At 42.0% G+C, this 19,025-nt stretch overlaps 1 protein-coding gene across 1 annotated transcript; it reads left to right on the plus strand.

Annotated features, from left to right (window-relative positions):
• Nucleotides 1-2,095: 2,095 nt before the first annotated feature.
• WRNIP1 (Werner helicase interacting protein 1) lies at nucleotides 2,096-18,951 on the plus strand (the record flags this gene model as incomplete). Its single annotated transcript, XM_010137826.1, has 6 exons — nucleotides 2,096-2,200; nucleotides 5,993-6,184; nucleotides 7,220-7,464; nucleotides 12,302-12,531; nucleotides 17,449-17,604; nucleotides 18,872-18,951. Coding segments are annotated over exons 1-6 (1,008 nt in total), but the record flags the coding sequence as incomplete, so codon positions are not given.
• Between the last annotated feature and the right edge of the window lie 74 nt (nucleotides 18,952-19,025).

Genomic DNA, 19,025 nt, shown 5'->3' on the forward strand with positions numbered 1-19,025 from the left:
TGACTCCTCTTATTTTAAGAGAACATGATCCATGTACTTTTAATTTGTCGTCCTAATTTTTTAGGAAGCCAAGATGCTGTAGGTGAAAATGTTTTGAATCTTTGTTTTTGCTTTTACTTTTGTCACTATTAAGTGTTGAACACAGAACGTATTTTCTGCTTTTAAGAAGCTGACCAGACACAGGCCAGAAGAAGAAACACTGACTCAAAGAGATGCTGTGGTTATTAACTTAGGAACAGTTAGCTTGTTCTTCCTGACGATGCAAATTTTAATAAGCCTCTATAATCCCAGTGTAATCCGAGTAAGTCATACTGTGGTTTATGACACCTTAATGCAGGGATTTAGATTTTTGCTTGTCTGCCATGGGGCACCAATTTTAGTAAAGAGTTAGCAGGGGGACACAGTGTAACCTGAGCACTGAATAACTTTGCTGCCAGAGGTACAATTTAAGCCTTACAAACCTGAACATTCTGTATTTGAATATGGTAAACATTCCCTCTTGTGTTTGCTGTTTAAGGAGAAAAAAGCAAGCAACAAGTGTCTGGAACCCACTCCTACAAAAGATAATCAAAGAAAGTTCACGCGTGATTTTCTGGTGTCCATTTCTGCAGTCTAGTACTGAGGTAAAACATGCCGTGTCCAGATGAGCGCAAAACATTAAAAACCCCAGCAGGTGCCTTTTGAAGTTTCTATCAGATCTCCACTGAGGTTAGAGTTTATTTCTAGAATCCTTTGTATTTCTTTTCTTTGTTTTTATTCAAGGCTTTGCTGTATGACATATTGCAACACAGACAGCAAGTCCAGCTTGTATATTTTGCTCCCCGCATACCTGTTGTCCCTTCCATTTTGCTAATTCAAGGGATTACCTGAATGGCTATTTGATTACTTTGGCATATTTCATCTTCTCTTACACGTACTGATGTATGTATACATCAAACAGTTTGAAGAATTGGGTTCTTCTGATAGATTGCCATGAGATTTTTAACTGAAAATGCATGATATCTTTTACAGTCCAGAACAACTCTGAAAAATGGGTTTCTCTTTGCAGTTGCCTGGGAGAAGTCTTTGAATACAGTGGGCTTGATTTTGCTTATGCTAATCTATGAGTAAATCAGGAATGACTTAGAGTAGCTCTCTAGGAAGAGAAAATACAATTGTATTTGTAAAGCAGTTGGAATATAAGGAGACAAATCTGGATGCAGCAAATGGAAGCACAGCTCCATTTCAGTAAACATTATGCGATGACCTTGCATCTGTTTAGGCTTGGTTGGACTTGGGTTCTGGAAGTGCTGTAAACCAAATGCTGTGGCTGTTGTTCAGTGACATCTTACTCCTCCAGTAGTCTCACAGTGGGCTATTTGGGGTGTGAGGAACCAAACAGGATGGGTAAGAATAGCATCTGCCCTTATATAAATGCCAGCTGATGCCACTTTTGATTGTGTTTATAGACAGTGACCCTGGGCCATGTTCATCTGCTATCTGCCAGTTTCATTTAGGCACAGTCCAGCTCACCTCCTGTGATGCAGAGTGGAAGCTTGGGGTCAGCTCAGTAGTGTTGGGTAGGACAGGCCCCAGCTTTTTAAGCTGCATCCAAGGGAGCTGCTCTCCTGGCTGAGATCCAAGGATGCTGGCACTGTTGGTGTCTCACTCGGGGCACAGAGTGTGGCCTTTCTTGACTGCTTGTCAGTGATAGTATGGCCCTGCTGCCGTCAAAGGGAGGGTTGAGAGTGAGGAGGGTCTGGCAGTGGCAACTCAATGTAAGCAAACATATGGAAAGCCTGACCAGAATAAAGGAAGAGGCAAAAAATGTGGGGAAAGTCATGGTAAGAGGGCAGCAGAACAAAGCGGGATGCCAGTTCAGAACTCTGATAATGTAGGTTAGGCCTTACAAGTCTATAGGTATGGTTAGCCTCTTGGGCATGTGTTTTGCGCTAGTCGGTCAGTCTTTTGTCATCCCTGCCACGAACTCAGTTTGCACTGTGGTTTGCTCTGGAACAAACCGGAAAAGTCACTTGGTGGGGAAGCCTAGATGACACCTAGATTATGCATGCTCAAGAATAATCCATGCTGTGCCAGATCTGCTTTGATCGCCTAAATGCACCCTAGCAGAGCATACAAGCTTCCAGGTCTGTTGGAAGAAGCAAATAATACACTGGAAATGCTCCAAGTGCAAGGAGAGCTCTCGCACCAGTGTGTTCCCGTAAGTGTAGTATGAATGTCAACTCCTCATGAAAAGGCTCTGAGAGGTGAAAAGGACTGTGAGGCTGTAACAGAGTGACTGTGAGCTGTTCTACACGCCTTGCGGGAGCTCTCTGACATGGCTGCTGAACAGTGTAGATGTAACCTGAGAGACCATGTGTTTTCTGTCACTGACATCTACAATGGCTGTTTTGCTAAATGTATGGAATTTCAGAATGGGTAAGGAAGGTCTCCATGAACAGACAACCACAGGCAGATCCATAAACAAGGTCTACCTGATCTCCCACAAGAATGAGGTAAGAACGACCTTAGGTGTCACAGTCAGCTTCCTGACTATGATCTGACCATACACGCTAATCTCTTCCCAGTTTTTTCAGTTCCACTTTCTGAAGAGAGCTAGGCAGTACCACTCTATTCCTGGAAGGGGCTTTGGTGAGCTAATGCAGTGAGCATAGTTTAATGGCCTGGCGAAGAGGTAACAAAAATCAAAAGACCACCTTACTTCTAAGTGGGTAACGTTAGGCACTTTCACATAAGCATCGACAGGACGGGCTCAATTCATACTGGTTTATACTGTTTTCTTCCAGCCATGGGTGTGAGGTTGCCAAGCACACTTTGTGGGTTACTTTTGTTTCATCCATAACTCATATCAAAGCCTGGAAGAGCTGGTAGCATAGTTGCTAGGAGTGGGCTCGTTTAGCTATTTTTTTGTTTGGTTGATGGCTTTTTTTAAATCTCAGGTTGTTGCAAGCTTTGGGGAAGGATATTCTCATTTTGGCTGACATGAAGAAATTTACAGGACAGTGCGGGGGAGTTTCGGGAGTTAAGTATTTGTTCCATGTGTAATAGATCTGGAAATAAGTGACCATAAGCTCAATTTGGGAGTGTTAACTAGTTGGTGAGTAATGATTCTTAATTTCTTGATGGATATGTTTCCATGTTTCAGAATGGCTCCTTAATATGGCACTTCTTTAGCCTGTCTAAACCATAAGTCAGTGTCGTCTGGCAATCGTCAGTGTAAAACTTGAGATGACAGGTGTGAGTTTGGACAGTTTGGTGGGATAATGGAAGAGAATTGAAAATGATTTCTGGAAGGGGCAAGGATAGTACGCTGTGGACTTCATAAGGTGTCATTTTTAGTGATGTTAGCAAAAGGTTGGTATGCAGTATCACTCCTATTCTCAGTCTAAAGAAAAAACACCTGTATAATAAAATGAGCAGAATTTCAGCTTGTTTAGATTTCCTCCTGCTTGTTGTGCTGGTTCTAACACTGATATATTCATTTGTATTAAATTGCAACATCAGTGTCACTATTTTAAAAGACTTTTCTAATATAACAATCCAACCTACTTCAAAATTTATTTCAGGTGACGAGGGATACTCCATGTGTTTTCTCCCTTATTCCGTGTCAGATTTTTAATTTTCTTATCCATCAAATACATTTCCCCTGAATTTAGCGGAAGGAACTAGGGATTCAGCACAGTAGTTGCAGCTCTTCTGTGCCAGTGCCTTCAAGCTTAGGCTACCAAGCTTAAGTTAGGTCTCTGGGTTGTATGTTCCCTAGATTGTAACCTGATAGTAACAAACAGAGAAAAAACACTGTAGCATGTTACTGACTTTTGCTTGAGATGGTAGGAGAAAAAGCTGTATATAAGCATTGAGCTCATGGGAAGTAATAGGCTTTCAGAGGAACAGGGAAAATCTGGCCTCTACGCGATGGGCAGCTTGATTTGCTAAATGACTGATTGTGCAGAACAGAAGGAAAAGGCCACGACCTCGCCTGTCCGTGTCGAGCACTGCTTTTGACAGGCAATGCACGTTATTCTTATCCCAACCTTTGTTGACCCAGAAATTGGTACATGCTAGCTGGGAACTGTGCAGCAGTTTTCAAATAGGTTCTTGGTCTAATAGTACCTTTCAAACAAATCTCTTTGTATTTGTTTCTCCTAAATTAGACATAGAAATAAGGACTCCTGTGCAGGTGTTTAAGAACTATGCCTCTCTGCTTTTTTTTCAACAATAAAACTGGTAAATGAGGGCCAGGAGGCAGTAGGAGCTACCAGTTCAAGTGGAGCTACAAGAATAGCCACCTGATATGGGGTTTTTAAAAATTTTTTCTCCTCTCACCACTGCTACTTTTAGAGAAGGAAGAGGAACATTTACCGTTTTCATCCTCAAATTAGATTTATTGAGGTTTTCCATGCTTTCAGTGAATTTTAAGGCATGGGTACATCCTCTGAAGGTACATTCTAATTCAAAGCCCTTTTGCAAAGGAAACAGCAACTTTTATTTTATTTTGTTAGCTTAGTTTCCAGGATAGTCTCAAGTTTGGTTTTTTGCTTTCCCAGATCTTCCCGATTTCCACAGGCTTTGCTGCAGGAACTTGTGTCTTTCCGGCCTTGTCTTCTGCAGCAATATGAGGGAAGGATTGGTGCTTTGAGCTCCAGGAGGTGAGAGAGGATCTGACACAGGATGAGAGTCTTGTATCAGGGTGTGAAATGACACCCCTTTTGAAGACAATCAGGAAGCCTTTACTAAAACTAAAGCAAGAATAAATCGTTAAACCCTTAGCCTACCCTTTTTCATCTTGGGCTGGCTGCCATTTCAGGGACAAGAAGATTCATTAAAGAGACAGAGTAGCGTGCTGCAACACCACTGGTAGCCATCTGGTAGGTGGCTGCTTCTGTGGCCTCCCTGCAAGGGGATCAGGTTGGCAGCACCTGCTGCTTTAACCTCAGAACTTGGACTATCTTCTGAAGCGGTTTTGTTGGCACCTGTCCCACTCCTCATCTGCTGAGGAGTCTGTCTTCAGCCTCCTTCGGCTTCTTTAACAGAAGAGTGAGCTCAGTGGAAGAATTGTCTGTTTTTCTCTTGGACTACTTTTGAATAGAGATATACTCTGCTTGGAACATGCAGATGCAACTGCCTCTACTCAGGGTTGTGAAGGAAAGTCTGAAAATTATGCCTGTGATATGTTCAGGTGTAGTAAATCTGCCTGGGAGGTTGTACCGGAGGTTGCTTCTGTGGTTTGGTAGGCTCAGTGAAATTCCCTGTAAATAAATTCTGGTTTGAAGGAGTTGTCTGTGAGGAAAGGGAAATAAAATAGCTGCTCACTTAAAACCAGCCAGAAGTTTGTTCAGTCAGCTGCTGAACAGCCTCCCTGAGCCAGCATTTGATTACTGTTGACTACTTAGAATTCAAAGGTTACATTTTCTTCAGTACTGACATTTTCTCCAGTACATTTTTCAGTATTGACATACTCATGCTTTAGTAGAGACCTGCTGATTAATTTCATTTTTATGTGCAGTGGAAAGAGAAAAGGCTTTAATTAAAAACATCGCCACTTTTTATCTCTTAAATGTGGTTGCACTGTGAACTGTTCTGCAGCTGTCTTGGGGTAGCCCCACTCTTTATCCATTAGCATACTCTACAAAATAACTGCACAGCGAGTTGCAGTCAGCCTGTCTTTGGTGACAGACATGTCAAAGAGTTCTCCTGTGGGAAAAGAGACAGCTGTCATTGCTGGCCTTTTCAGTGTTGAGACTGAATAGCTCTGCTGAGTAAAAGCACAGGCATTAGAAATGCAGTGGTGGAATTTGCAGCTACCTCTAGCAGGAAGTTTTTAAATCTTCTGTGTGCTAGAATAACATGAACAAAATACCTTACTCTATAAACTGTCAACACTGTCCCTATGTCCAGAATATATAGCTTTGTTCTTTACATATTTCATTCAAATGAATGCTTTCTGTGTCCAAAACAATTTTTACAAAGCTTTTGCTTATTGCTGTTTCAGACCACGCTGGCACACATCATAGCCAACAGCAGCAAAAAGAATGGCACGAGGTTTGTGACGCTGTCGGCCACAGATGCCAAGACAAATGATGTTCGAGATGTCATCAGCCAAGCCCAGAATGAAAAAAGACTCTTCAAGAGAAAAACGATTCTCTTTATTGACGAGATCCATCGTTTCAATAAATCCCAGCAGGTATTGTACTATACCTCTTTTTGAAAAAAGCCTTCATCAGCACGTCTGTGAAATTTCCCACTTTGCCTTAGCACGATAGCTTATGCTGGGCTTTTGATTTTGATGTCACTGGTTTTAGTAGGTGAATTAGGGAGAAACATAAAAATTAAATTCCATAACTAATTTCCAATCAATGTTTAATTATTGTGATTCAAAGTTTTAATTAAAAGGCTGAGCTATAGTTATAACTGATTTACATGCTGGACTTTACATGACATTTTTCTGAAATTTTATTTCTGCAAAGTGACGTTAGTAATGTTTGCTGCACGTCTTCATTTCAGCCTCCTCCCAGAGAGCAGCATTCTGCATTACCTTTTAAAAGGTCTGGAATGTAAATGTGCCTAGTGTGGGTGGGTGTTTTAAAGTTGTTCCCTTGTCCTCTACGAGAAAAGAGATAAATAAGGCATGGCATGGTACTTTGGGATAACACATTGCTGCAGCCATCAGTTGGGTGGTCTTTTTCTTTTTCCTTTTGTAGGTGTAAGTTTTCTGTAGTCGTACCATGGAAAGCTTGAATTCTGTACTACAAGTCACAGTTTTTATATTGAACCATACTGCAATCTTCCTATAGTTTTCTGAGCCATTCTGTAGAATTCTATGTGGGGAACTGTAGCCCTAAAGGTTGTTTCAAAGAGTGTTTAGAAGTAGCCTCACTATTTTTAACAGTTTATAAGGCAATTTCATGGTATCTTATGTTTGCCAAGCCAACCAAAGTCACATAAATAAACCAAAAATTTACAGATTTTTGACACTTTCTCTTCAGCTGGTAGTATCATTCTCAGTGCAAGCGTGAGTGAACAGCCCATAATGTGCTGCGTGCATGAAATTAAATCATTTAGATAGCTAGGCAGATGAGCTGCCTTGTCAGCGAGGTTATTTGTCATATCAGCAGGGAACCCAAAGACTCACAAGACAAAAAATGTAGCCTACTCACATGGGATGTTTCAGGTTGTCATTGATTGAGATCAGCTTTTTCTGCTTCCCTCCCATCCTCAGGACACTTTCCTTCCTCACGTTGAGTGTGGGACCGTGACTCTGATAGGAGCAACCACAGAAAACCCTTCCTTTCAAGTTAATGCTGCTCTTCTGAGCCGGTGCCGGGTGATTGTCCTGGAGAAGCTTTCAGTTGAAGCGATGGAGGCAATTCTGATGCGGGCAGTCAGGTCCTTAGGGGTCCAAGTTTTGGGGCAGGGCAACCAGCACAGCAGCTCTGCAACTGACAGCAGCAGCAAGAGCTCGGGGTGAGTACTTTATGGACTGCAGGGTGTTAACGCGCACGGCTTGAGGGACTGACTGCCTGCCAGGGCGAGAATGAAGCAGTTGGGGGTGGGAAGAGAAACCCTAGCTAGTAAAGAAAAGAAGTGGCAGCATATGGCAGGGGTGGGGGTGACAGGAGAGAGAGAATTCAAAGCACTGGCTCTCTCCATCCAAAACATAATCTCACCGTCTGGATTAGAAGAGAGTTTTATGCTCAGATGTGTAGCTTCTGACTCACCCTCCCAGGATATTTAAATCTGTTCTGCTGCTGAGGATTTGTTGCGGTAGCCTGTAACTGAGTTTTGTCATCTCCTAATGTGTTTTACTTCTTGCTACTGGTTGTAAAAGCATCGTGTTACCATTGAGAGGTGGATGGGGCATCCCATCTTAAATTAACTTAGAAGTGCACAACGAAAGTTTGTTGTTGTTTCCTGACAATTTTTTTAAATAAGATCAGGGAGGATGCTACTGTTCTTTAGTTGCAGGATAAGTGTGTGGTATGTTTTATGGTACGCTGTGAGGAGAGGGGGCTATTGCTGTGAGGTGTCAATAGATAGTTTTAAGAGAGATTTTGTTTTAGGATTGTTTTTCTCTGCTCCTTATTGTCTAAACCAGATAGAGTCATGTTAAACATTTGGGGGAGTTTTGGAAAAAATAAGGTCCAGATTTGTCTGTAAGGGATGTTATTAGTCTTCTGAAATGGCTAGCTGGCAAATGATAATGCTTGGTACTGCACGACTTTCATGCAAATTACTACACTTCATGTTGATACTTGTCGTTACTCCTAGCAATTCACAGTGTAATGACATGGTGATAGTTGGGCAGACAGTCCATATGAAATAAGTGAGAGGAAATCCTCTTTGTCCTTTAGCTTTATCACAGAATGTAAGCACTAAGAACCACTCACCTGAACGCTGAGGTCAGGGAAGGAAAGCTATTCCTTTTTTATTTTTAGGGTACCCTGCCTCATGGTTTACTCATTTGTAGCTTTTAAACATTGCAGTAATGTGAATTTTAGAATAGAGGGCAGTACTGCATGTTGGCCGTAATGAAACGGCACAGCTGTGGTTGTGGCTACACCCTGACTGCTGTTCAGAGACTTCCCTTTCTGTACAGGATTAAAGTACAAGGCATAGCTTCAGCTGCAGTTGTTTGGGTTTGGGTTTCGCTAGGCTCTCCGTATCTGTAACCCTCCATTGGCTATGGATTATTTAAACAGCACGGCGTGGTGCTTCATCAAACTGAAGGAAGTCTGGCAGGCAGCCTCAGACTAGCACAGTTTCAGGAATCAATCCATGAAGAGAGAGGGCCACACTCCAGTGGTTAACATGGGAGCCAAGCATTTAAAGCTAAAAACGGGGTTCAGAATTTAGGAGCGTTCGTTGCAATTTTGATGTGTTAAGTCTTTCTTGTATTTCCTGCCGCTATCTGGTTCTGGTCTGTAGTTGATACATACTGTTGCTGATGAGCTTGGCTTTTTATAAGCCGTCCTGTCCCTTAATTCCTTCTGCTTGCTCCACTGTCTGTACCATTTCTCCTTTATTTCCTCTCCACCTACTACTCTGTGAAAGCAGCTGTGCCTCATCTTTTACCTCTTCACCTCCCTGCCTCTATGAAGCAGGGCTGTGATTAGATGCAGGCAGGTAGCAGTGTTCATGCTGTCCTGAGGGATAAATGGAGATCACCAATTAGTTGAATTGGTTGGTCACTGGGCTCACCTTTGTTCCAGGGTTGGAAAAGGAACTGTAAGGCAGCATGTCGCCAAATGCGGGGCATACCCACTTTGAAAATGCTGCAGAGATCTATCCAGAAGACACAAGAGATGTGTACATTGAATTTTGAATTTCGTTTCCCATGTGAGTTTCCCTTCCCACCATGGAGGTGTAGTATGAAGGTGGCACAGAAGGCAGATAGCTGAGGGAAATGAAATGATCCCCTGTTGTGTCCTGTTGGCAAGCCCAGGCATTAGCAGTTCAGCTTATTAAAGACTGTATTACAAATACTGACAGGTTTTGAATTCACTGGTTTGTAAATAACAGTGTTGAAGATGAGATTCCTTTGGGTAGTGTACAATACCTTTTTGAAAATTATTCCCGTTTTTGGAACATCCATCCAACTTCCTTGCAGGAAATAGAGTTGCTGGGATGAGAGGTGTCATTCAAAGGCAGTGCTGTAAGGCGATGAGCAATGTGTGTCATTTCAGATGTGTCTTCATTTCAGATGAAGAACTGTATTTCCCTGTAAAATGTGGAGGAGTGAATGTAGTGAGAATAATAGCACTGAGAAAGTAAGTACTGATTTATAAGTGAAACAAGCAATGAATACTTAATTTCATGTTCCGCTTAATTATTTTTAAAACTGTCATCATACAAGTTCTCCTTGCTTGGACTTTCTTATACTTACTCTCTGACAGTGCTTACACCTTGTTGTCATTGCACTGAACGCTGTGGCGTTGTGTAGGTTTTATGGGTAGTTCATCATAAGTTTCATATTGGTTCTTGGCACAAACTGTCTTGAGGGTAAGGAGATAAGAAGGGATTGGAAGAAGGATTTATTATCCTGTAGTGGTAGTTTTCCATTCCTTAAACTAGTTCATCACCTTCAGCTCAGTGAGTGATGGATCCCGGGTCATCCCTTTTTATGTTTTTATCTCAAAGTATCATCAGTTTCAAGGTTCCAACGCTGAGCACTGCCATCCAGCAGGTGTTCAGTGTTAATTTTGGAGACAGAGAAAAAAACAAGATTGCCCATCTGCAAGAGGATCAGGAGCTTGGGAAGAGGTCGGAAAGCATGGGAGTTATTCTGCCTTGCAGTTCTAGGGTGTGCAGAAGTCAGGGTGTAGGGCACTTGAGCTTCTGAAGACAGGGTGAGCTTAAGAATGTAAAATGCAGCGAGAGTCTTTTGGAAGCCACGATACTGAAATAATTGTTATCCTGATTTTGAAATAAGACTCCTGCCTAGTGAAGCTAAGTCAGAAAAAAAAAAAAAAACCCACAAACAAAAAAAAAATGGAATTTAAGAATTGAATTCCCCAGGAAAAAAATTAATGCAGTTATTCTGAGTATAAAATGTTATTATTCTGAAATACTGAGAGTGAGAAGAGCTGAGGTTATGGAACAGGGAAGCATCATGTTCCCTTCAGTCTGCCCTGCTGGTGTATCCAGTGTTTACTCCATGCGCAGCATGTTTGGTTTTGTTCCCTGTTGCTGGAGGTATTAGCAACAGGATGTCTGTGTGTGGTGCCTGCTGGGTAACTTTTACTTTCTTTGCTGGCTTCTTTCATTGCCCATAGAAAAATCTGGTGCCTGTCTAGTGCTGAGGGGTGAACATTGCTCCTTGATTTTTAAGGAATTTGCCTGAGACAGTTGACTGAGATACATTCTTCTGCTTCCTCCTTCAAACATGAAGATAGCATTTGAAACATCTTGGAGAAAGCGTGGTTGTTTTGGAGTGCCACTGTGTGGGTTTGCATAGAGGAAGAGGAGGCAGGTGATGAAGATTAGTGGATACGCGTGCCTGGAAACCTTGGCATTGCCTTTTTGCACACGGCTGGTAATAACAGTAATAAATATTTCTGGTGAATGACATGTAGAGCTGTTGTAAATCCTTAATTATTTGGTTCAAAAGGGCTTCATAAGAAATTGCATCTCACACCAAGCTCTGTGCATTAATCCCCGTGATACATGTCACTCTCGATTTTCAGCCCAGTTGCTAGAAGTGGCTAAGTTAGGGCCATTACTTAATGCCATGCTTGAACTCCCTGAGCTGCTGTTTCCAAATCACATCAGTTGTACCTTTTGCCTGGCCAACACCTTAGTTGTTATCTTGTCTATGTAACTAAGTTTGAAGGTCAAATCCTCACAGTATCCATGTGAACTATGCAGAGGCAAGTTGATTTGCCTGGGCCCCAGCAGTGAGAACTGCAGGCCAGTGTAAGAAAATATGGAGAAAGAGCTTGAGGACTTTGTTACTTCTCGAGATTTTTCATAGACCTGCTCTGAGATCTCAGGAGAACCTTCACCTGCTGCTGCGTTTCTCAGCTCTTCCCATCTTGTTCGCTTAGATTGTGTCTTCACTGGAATTTGGCCTTTTCCTTGTGTTTGTGAAGCCCTGGCAGACTTGTAGCAGTAGGTGACAAGAACAGTGGCTTGCATGCGTTGGGATGCTTTTTCTTTCTAGAAAGCTTGGGTTTGTACCCCAATGACTAGGTTGCAATACCTGTTGCCATCTAAAAAAAAAAGAACGTAGGATGCGTATATGCTTTACAATGTAAACAATCCTTCCAACTCTTGGCTTTTTAAAGAACATCTTATAGTGGCCCTTGCTGTTGGTAGTTATTCAAAACCTCATGCTAATTACTTTATACCTCGCTGTATTCTGTCACGTGAGTTTGGATAGCTTCCTACTGTGTCATTGTCCTTCCAACAAGGAATTTGAAGTGCTAGCAATGAAATGCTTGGTGGAGTAAGACCTTGTAAAGTTGAACTGGCTGTACTGGAATGGTTCTCTGACAAAACCCTAACCCTAGTTTCTGTTGAACTTAATGAGGTGAGGGAAAATAAGGTGGTTAAATAGGCGAGAGCTCCTACCCTCTCTTTTTCGTGTGCAATTGTAATTAACGCGCATTGGGGCAGGAGGAAGAGGGATTGGGTCCCACAATGTTTTCCCAGGCTCTCCAGTGTTTAATTCATAACAGAATGAGTTAAGAACAAAAACCAATCTGCCTCTCAACTAACTTTGTAAAGAATTGTCATTTCTTGGATGATGTGCAAGGAGAGGAGCGTTCTGGTGGCTCACAGTGCATTGGTGGTTCTGTTGCAGATTCCCGGTGTACATAGAGGAGAAAGCTCTAAATACCCTGGCCTACCTTTGTGACGGTGATGCAAGGACTGGACTGAATGGACTGCAGTTAGCAGTGCAGGCCAGATTAGCAGCGGGGAAGACCACTCCTCTGAATATTACCAAAGGTGGTTCTGTAGATGGCATTGTGATAACAGAAGAGCATGTAAAGGAAGGGCTACAGAGATCTCACATCCTGTATGACCGAGCAGGTGAGTACCTGATACAGTTGCTGAGATGCAGCGTTCTCAAGAGCTGATAGCCTCTGTAATTTCTGTTTCTTCTGCCCCCTTTTGTGCCAGCTGCTCTGGTGAAGCAGTGGTTGTACTGAAATTTGGCCTAAAACTTACTTTTCATTTACAGTGTAGCAGGCTAACCCAGAAATTCCTTCTACGCAGGATTTCCTCTTACCACTTAGGAAATGTAGGTTAGCTGAAAGATGTTTGCTGCCCTCTGAAGAGCTGAATGGTGAAATTGTTCATTAAAGTTATTGGAATGTTGTCTTCTAAGACAATTTGCAAATGAGGGAGAAGTAATTTGGTGAGAGATTTGTTCTCGGACTTCTGCTCCTTTGAAAATCTTGGAAATGCTCACTTTCACCACAATATGTTATGTAAAAACCTGAGGAGTTTGCTTTATTTTTAGAGTTGCTTTTTAAGGTAATGAATTTTGTAGCTTGCTTAGGACAGGTCACGTAAATCCAACTGCATTTAAGGCTTGCTAATACGATAACCACTCTTGCTGAGTTTGTGACTTGGCAATGTTAGGCGTCCAATAGTTGGCCACTAAACTATTTTATGTGAGGGGTTAAAAATCAGAGTGAGTATTAGAGATTAGGTGAATGGACGCATATGCTAGTTCCTAAGCAATGCTTGAATCACTGTGCAGTTCAGTATCAAATGATTATGCCAAGCAATATTTGGAGAACTGCTTGATTTTCATTTTGTATCTTCTATGCTCAATTAACTGTCACTACTCGAAACCTCAGGTGAAAGATTTCTGGAGGTTGGTTGTAATGTATATGCCTGCTTGCAGCTGTCTTGCTACAAAGAGGAAATGATGGCTCATTGTCAGGAAGCAGTCAGCTGGGCAGATACTGATATGACAGCAGCTGAGAAGTTGAGGGTAGGCAGGGGGTGGGAGAAGCATATTTCATGTGGTCTGTGGCAGGAAGAAGTCATGATTAGGAGGAAGCAGAAAATCTGACCAGTTTGCTGGTGTGAGCCTCTTGCGCCATGTGGGTTCGTTGTGTGTTTGCTGTCGCCTTGTGGCCACTGTCACGCAGAACTCTTGGCTGTGTGCATTGCTCCCAGCCCTCCTATGCCTGTTTGCGCAGTTCGAGATGGCACCCTCAGGAGGGTGCCGCCTCCTAAGGCTTGCATCAAGTGTGGGTAGCATGTGTCAGCCCTTTCTCGGTGACAGAAATCCTTCAAGCTTTGTATAAGGTTTATTTATTTTTGTAAGAGATTTTCAGAGAGGGGGGAAGGTGGTGAATATTCTGTTTTTCTTGATTGTACAAATGCCAAAGAGCCTGCCACAGATACTGGCACAATAGCATTGCCTGAGTACATGTTTTTACAAAATTTCTCTCTTCTGTGCAGTAGTCTGTGTCTCGGTTGTCCACTTTTGTCCATAGTAGAGATAGCTGTATGTCCTTTTAAGTACAAAGGGTTTCTGGATAGAGGCTACTGTATAAATACAGATGGTTTTGTAACATGCTTTAGCTAATACTTTTTGAGTCACAGTCATGTGTGGAATCTATAATCTCTAATATAAAGTGCTTCAGCCTGATAAAGTGAAGGGATGTGATGCTGACTAATCATGAGAGCAGCACCAAACATATGAATGTAGTGTGTTCATTTAGAAAGTACCAAATAATTAATTAGTTTTTAGAGTTGTGTAAATATGGAATTTTGATTTAACGTACTTATTTTTGGTCACCTTCCGCAAAGTTTGCCAAAAATACATAGTTGGGCATTCTGTTATGTAGTTTCACCAGGTAGTCTAGGAAGGAAATTATTTGTAATCCAGTCATAAGGTGGTTGTTCTGCTCTGCGTGCAGACATGTAAAGACAAGATCTTTGTGCAGATCATCTATGCATTTTAGCTGGAAGGACAAAGAAACAGCTCTAGTCAAATTCTACTGCCAGCAGCCACCGCAGCTTCCTCTTCTGTATTGTGTCTCTTCACTAACACTGATTTAACAGCAAATACCAAAAATAAATACCAGAATAATTGCAGGATTTTGTCTCGCTGTCTATGTAGTAACATAACTTCAGTTATGGTAAAGATTGGGAATGTGTTGAGATGAAGTTCATGTATTCTGTAATCTGGAACAGTTGTTACTCTCTCCTCTATGGATGGGGAAAGAGAAGGTGTCTCATGCCATAATGGATTTTGCCAGGTTTATTGTTTTCTGCTGGACCGGAGTGAGAAGTCTTTTTATCCATGCTATTGCTCTAGTCTTTCTTCCAATGCTTTCTTCTGTCCTTTGTCAATGAGCAGTTGATTTTTACCTCTGGCTAAGATGGAAAATAATGTGAGGTAGAGACTGTGATTTTACTTATGCGCACTACCTTATAAATAGGGATTGCTTAAGAAGTCCGCATATTAATTATGGCCAATAAGTGAGGCCTTTTCCCTGTCTTCTGTCAATAAGACTTTAGATAAATCAACATCTTAAATTGCTGAAAAACTGTTCATGAACATATAAAGCAATTTGGGGCATAAATCCACAAGATTAATGTATCTGTATACCTTAGACACTAGAAAATCCTCTACAAAGCCTCTTGTGTAGTATCTTGTTTCTCTTCAGAAGGGTACTTGCCTTTTTGGGAACTGCATAGAGGAAATGTATTTTGATTCCAAAATCTCGTTAGAGTTTTCATTTCAAGAAGCATCTGGGATGCAGAACAGCAGTGTTATCAGATAAATCCGCATGCGTCTGTCTCAACTGAAATGATAAGGCCAAAATCTGTTTGTTGGCTCACCAGCCAGAGAGTCAGAGCTAGTAAATAAAGGTCTGTAAAAAAGTTCTGTCCAGTTGTTTTTTTAAAACTGCCTCTGGTATCTCACATAGAATTTATATAAACTGCATTTTTTAAAAAGAAACTTAAGTCTTTGTCCAATGTATGTAACTGTATCTTGCCTTTAATTGAAACTGCATTTAAAGTACAAGGTTTTCTGCACAGTTTTTCTGAAGAAGTCCGAGTCTGGTGTGTAAGTATTGTTATATGTTGGTGACTCAGTCACCTACATTAACTTTTGTGAGGAAGGAGATAAAGGGATAAAACCATCCCCTTTCTCAGGCTGCATACTCAGAAATCCCCTGCAGGTATGTATCTCTAGTCCCAGTCTGCTGGATTCCTTCTGCCTCTCCAGCTGGTATCCCCAAGTACTTCACTTTACAGTAGCCCAAAGAGTGTATAAAAGCACTCCAGCAAAAACATCTGGGTGAGCGCAACCTCTGGAGATATCTGAAGGCCAACTTCCTTACTTTTAAGAGACTTAAGAGATGCCTCTTCCAAGAGGACGATGCAAGTTCAGCTGCTTGGGTTTATTGCTACTAACTCAAGTGTTATGACAGAGCATGGACACGCTGTTTGTGTTGGCACGAGTGATGACTGCATACCACAGGGTTCTTTGTGTGGAGTCCTAGCAAAAATAGCTGTCGGCTAGCCTGCATGCCCGGCAGCGCAAGTGTTGAATTCCCCACAGAACCATACTGCAACGGAGCAGTGACGCAGGAAGATGGACCCCGTTTCTGACCTGGGAGGTGGAGGTCTTGCTGGCTTCGAAAGGAGCAATTGCAGTGGTATGGGAGCTTTGGTTTTCCGACTCATGCAAACAGCCTTTTATCTTGCAGGACCTACAAACGACAGTGATGTGTTCTGATACGGACCTTGGGCTGTAAATCCTTTCAGCCGCAGGAAGAAGAGAAATATTAACAGATGGCTGCACGTGCAGCCAGTTGCCTTTATAATAGTGAGCCAAGGAATGCCAGGCACTTTAAAAAGTAAAAGCACCAGATTGTGTGGCAAGTTAAACAGCAGTATTGCGGCAAAATATTCAGCAAAATATCTGCCCCAAATTCAGAATATTGCTGAAGAATTCTTATGCATTCTTTAGTGAAAGAAACGCATAAGAATCAAAACCAGCTGCACAGAGAAAAATTGCGAGCAGGAAGGGTCTCCATATTTCTGATGTTGACCCTCTGTTTTTAACTGTAGCCTTAAAAGATCTGTGGAATGGCTTGCTTTCTCTTTGGAGTCCTTAAATCTTTAAGGACTTTAAAGATTAGTCTTTAATCTTACATTAGACTTCATTGTTAAAAAAATACTGTATCTCATTCAGTCTTCCCACTTCTTATTTAGCAGTCTGGCATTTCAGGTTTTGTCTGTGGTTTTTGGTTTCAGCTGCTTACAGTTTTCAAGTCTCTTCAGTAGCGCAGGTGTCTGCAACTGAACTCAACATTTCTTAGGGGTTTGCCAGGGCTGTGTGGTGCGATCCTGTTTGCCCCAGATGGTGCAATGTGACATCACTGTATACCCAGAGAAAAACCTGCTTTTTTCCCCTATATAATACAGCAAACTCATGTTTGATTTACTGCACACTTTATTTTCAAGTGTCAGTTGATGTGAAATTTCTTTTTCTAAAACACCACTGGTGTATAGCACTGGATTTCTCGGATTCTTCTGCTGTCTTCTCGAAGCTGTGTGTGTGTCCAGAAGCAATGGTTAGTGCTTTGTATGTGCTCATACTTTACTCCTTGTCAATTGAGAGATAGAGGGTCTTCTTCCTAACTGCTTGAAATATCCATTACTTTTTTTTTCTTTTGAAAGAAAGGTCCTTAGTGTGCCAAAACTAAATCGTTTGCCTTCCTAAGTTTAAAAAACACCCTTATTTTCATCTGCGGTTGCTCTATTATGCTTATGTTAGTGGAATGATCTATGTGGCAAAGTGTGAAGGTATTGAAAATGGTGATGAACAGCAGAATCATATAGACGTAAAAAGAACGTTAAAAGGTTGTTCACCTGCTGTGACCTGGTAAAATTATTGTTTCCTTAAATGCATTTAACTTGATTTCCTCCTGACAGCCTTGTGTACCTCTTCTCCCCCATTCTAAATAGGAGAAGAACATTACAACTGCATCTCTGCCCTGCATAAGTCTATGAGGGGCTCTGATGAAAACGCTTCCCTTTACTGGCTTGCTCGAATGCTTGAAGGTGGTGAGGATCCACTCTATGTGGCGAGGAGGCTGGTGAGGTTTGCAAGTGAAGATATAGGTCAGTATTGGCAGTATTTCACATTGGAATATTATATCGAATGGAGATCTGTGAGGTTTCTGGCTTCCAAAAACTGGTGTTTGAGAAAAAAATAACCCCAGAACTGCTGTACGCAAAATAGGTACAAAATACTGAAATGCTCCGCATCCAAGAATAGCTTTGTATATGCAGAGAGAGAGCTGCATGTGGTGTCATTGTGATGATTATCTGTTTCAGGAGAAACAAATATCTTTGAGGCCAGGTTTTGGCAGTATATTAATATGGATTCTTGTAAACCCCGGTGATTGTAGGTCGTCAGTAATTCGTGTCACAGAGAACATACGTTTCAGGGATGTCTGGTTCATTTAATGGCTCTGGAAAGTGACTCGCAAGCCTCAGATTTGATAGCTGTCTCCCTAGTTGTAAGGCATCTTGACTGACTTATCCAAAGTAACAGATGCAGCATTGCTTTTAGCACATCTGTGATGGATGATGAGTTATGCGATCTGGGGAAGCTATGTCTATACAGCAGTATTTCCCGGTTCCTTTCTCAGTTTCAACAAGTGAATCATACATAGCTCAGGCTGCCACCGTGTGGCAACTGCAGCAGTCTGAATATTAGTTGTAAGGCATCTTGACTGACTTATCCAAAGTAACAGATGCAGCATTGCTTTTAGCACATCTGTGATGGATGATGAGTTATGCGATCTGGGGAAGCTATGTCTATACAGCAGTATTTCCCGGTTCCTTTCTCAGTTTCAACAAGTGAATCATACATAGCTCGGGCTGCCACCGTGTGGCAACTGCCGCAGTCTGAATATCATACCAGTGACAGACTGGGAGGGGACGGAGGAAGGAAGGCTGTGGATAGAGGGAGTATATATGTACTGCAGTGTTGTACCAGATGTTCCAGCATCTGAGACAGCAACTTTGAAATAACCTTCCATCTCATGGGTGGGTGGGGAGTGAATCATACATAGCTCGGGCTGCCACCGTGTGGCAACTGCCGCAGTCTGAATATCATACCAGTGACAGACTGGGAGGGGACGGAGGAAGGAAGGCTGTGGATAGAGGGAGTATATATGTACTGCAGTGTTGTACCAGATGTTCCAGCATCTGAGACAGCAACTTTGAAATAACCTTCCATCTCATGGGTGGGTGGGGTGGGGGAGTGTGGGGAGGGAGAGGGGAAGAAAAAGTAAGAAAAAATAAAAAGAAAAAAGAAAAGAAGAGACCGTAACTAAAGTAAACTGACTTCAACCTGCTTTCATCTGATCCCTTTTTGTAGGGCTGGCAGATCCTCTGGCTTTAACACAAGCAGTTGCTGCTTATCAAGGCTGTCACTTTATTGGAATGCCAGAATGTGAGGTAAAGAATTCCTGAATTCGCTGACTTGAAAGTACTGCAAACTGTGAAATCTATCTGTAATTATAAAAAGAAAC

This window comes from Buceros rhinoceros, unplaced genomic scaffold, assembly GCF_000710305.1.
Source record: "Buceros rhinoceros silvestris isolate BGI_N320 unplaced genomic scaffold, ASM71030v1 scaffold43056, whole genome shotgun sequence".
NCBI classification, from domain to species: domain Eukaryota; kingdom Metazoa; phylum Chordata; class Aves; order Bucerotiformes; family Bucerotidae; genus Buceros; species Buceros rhinoceros.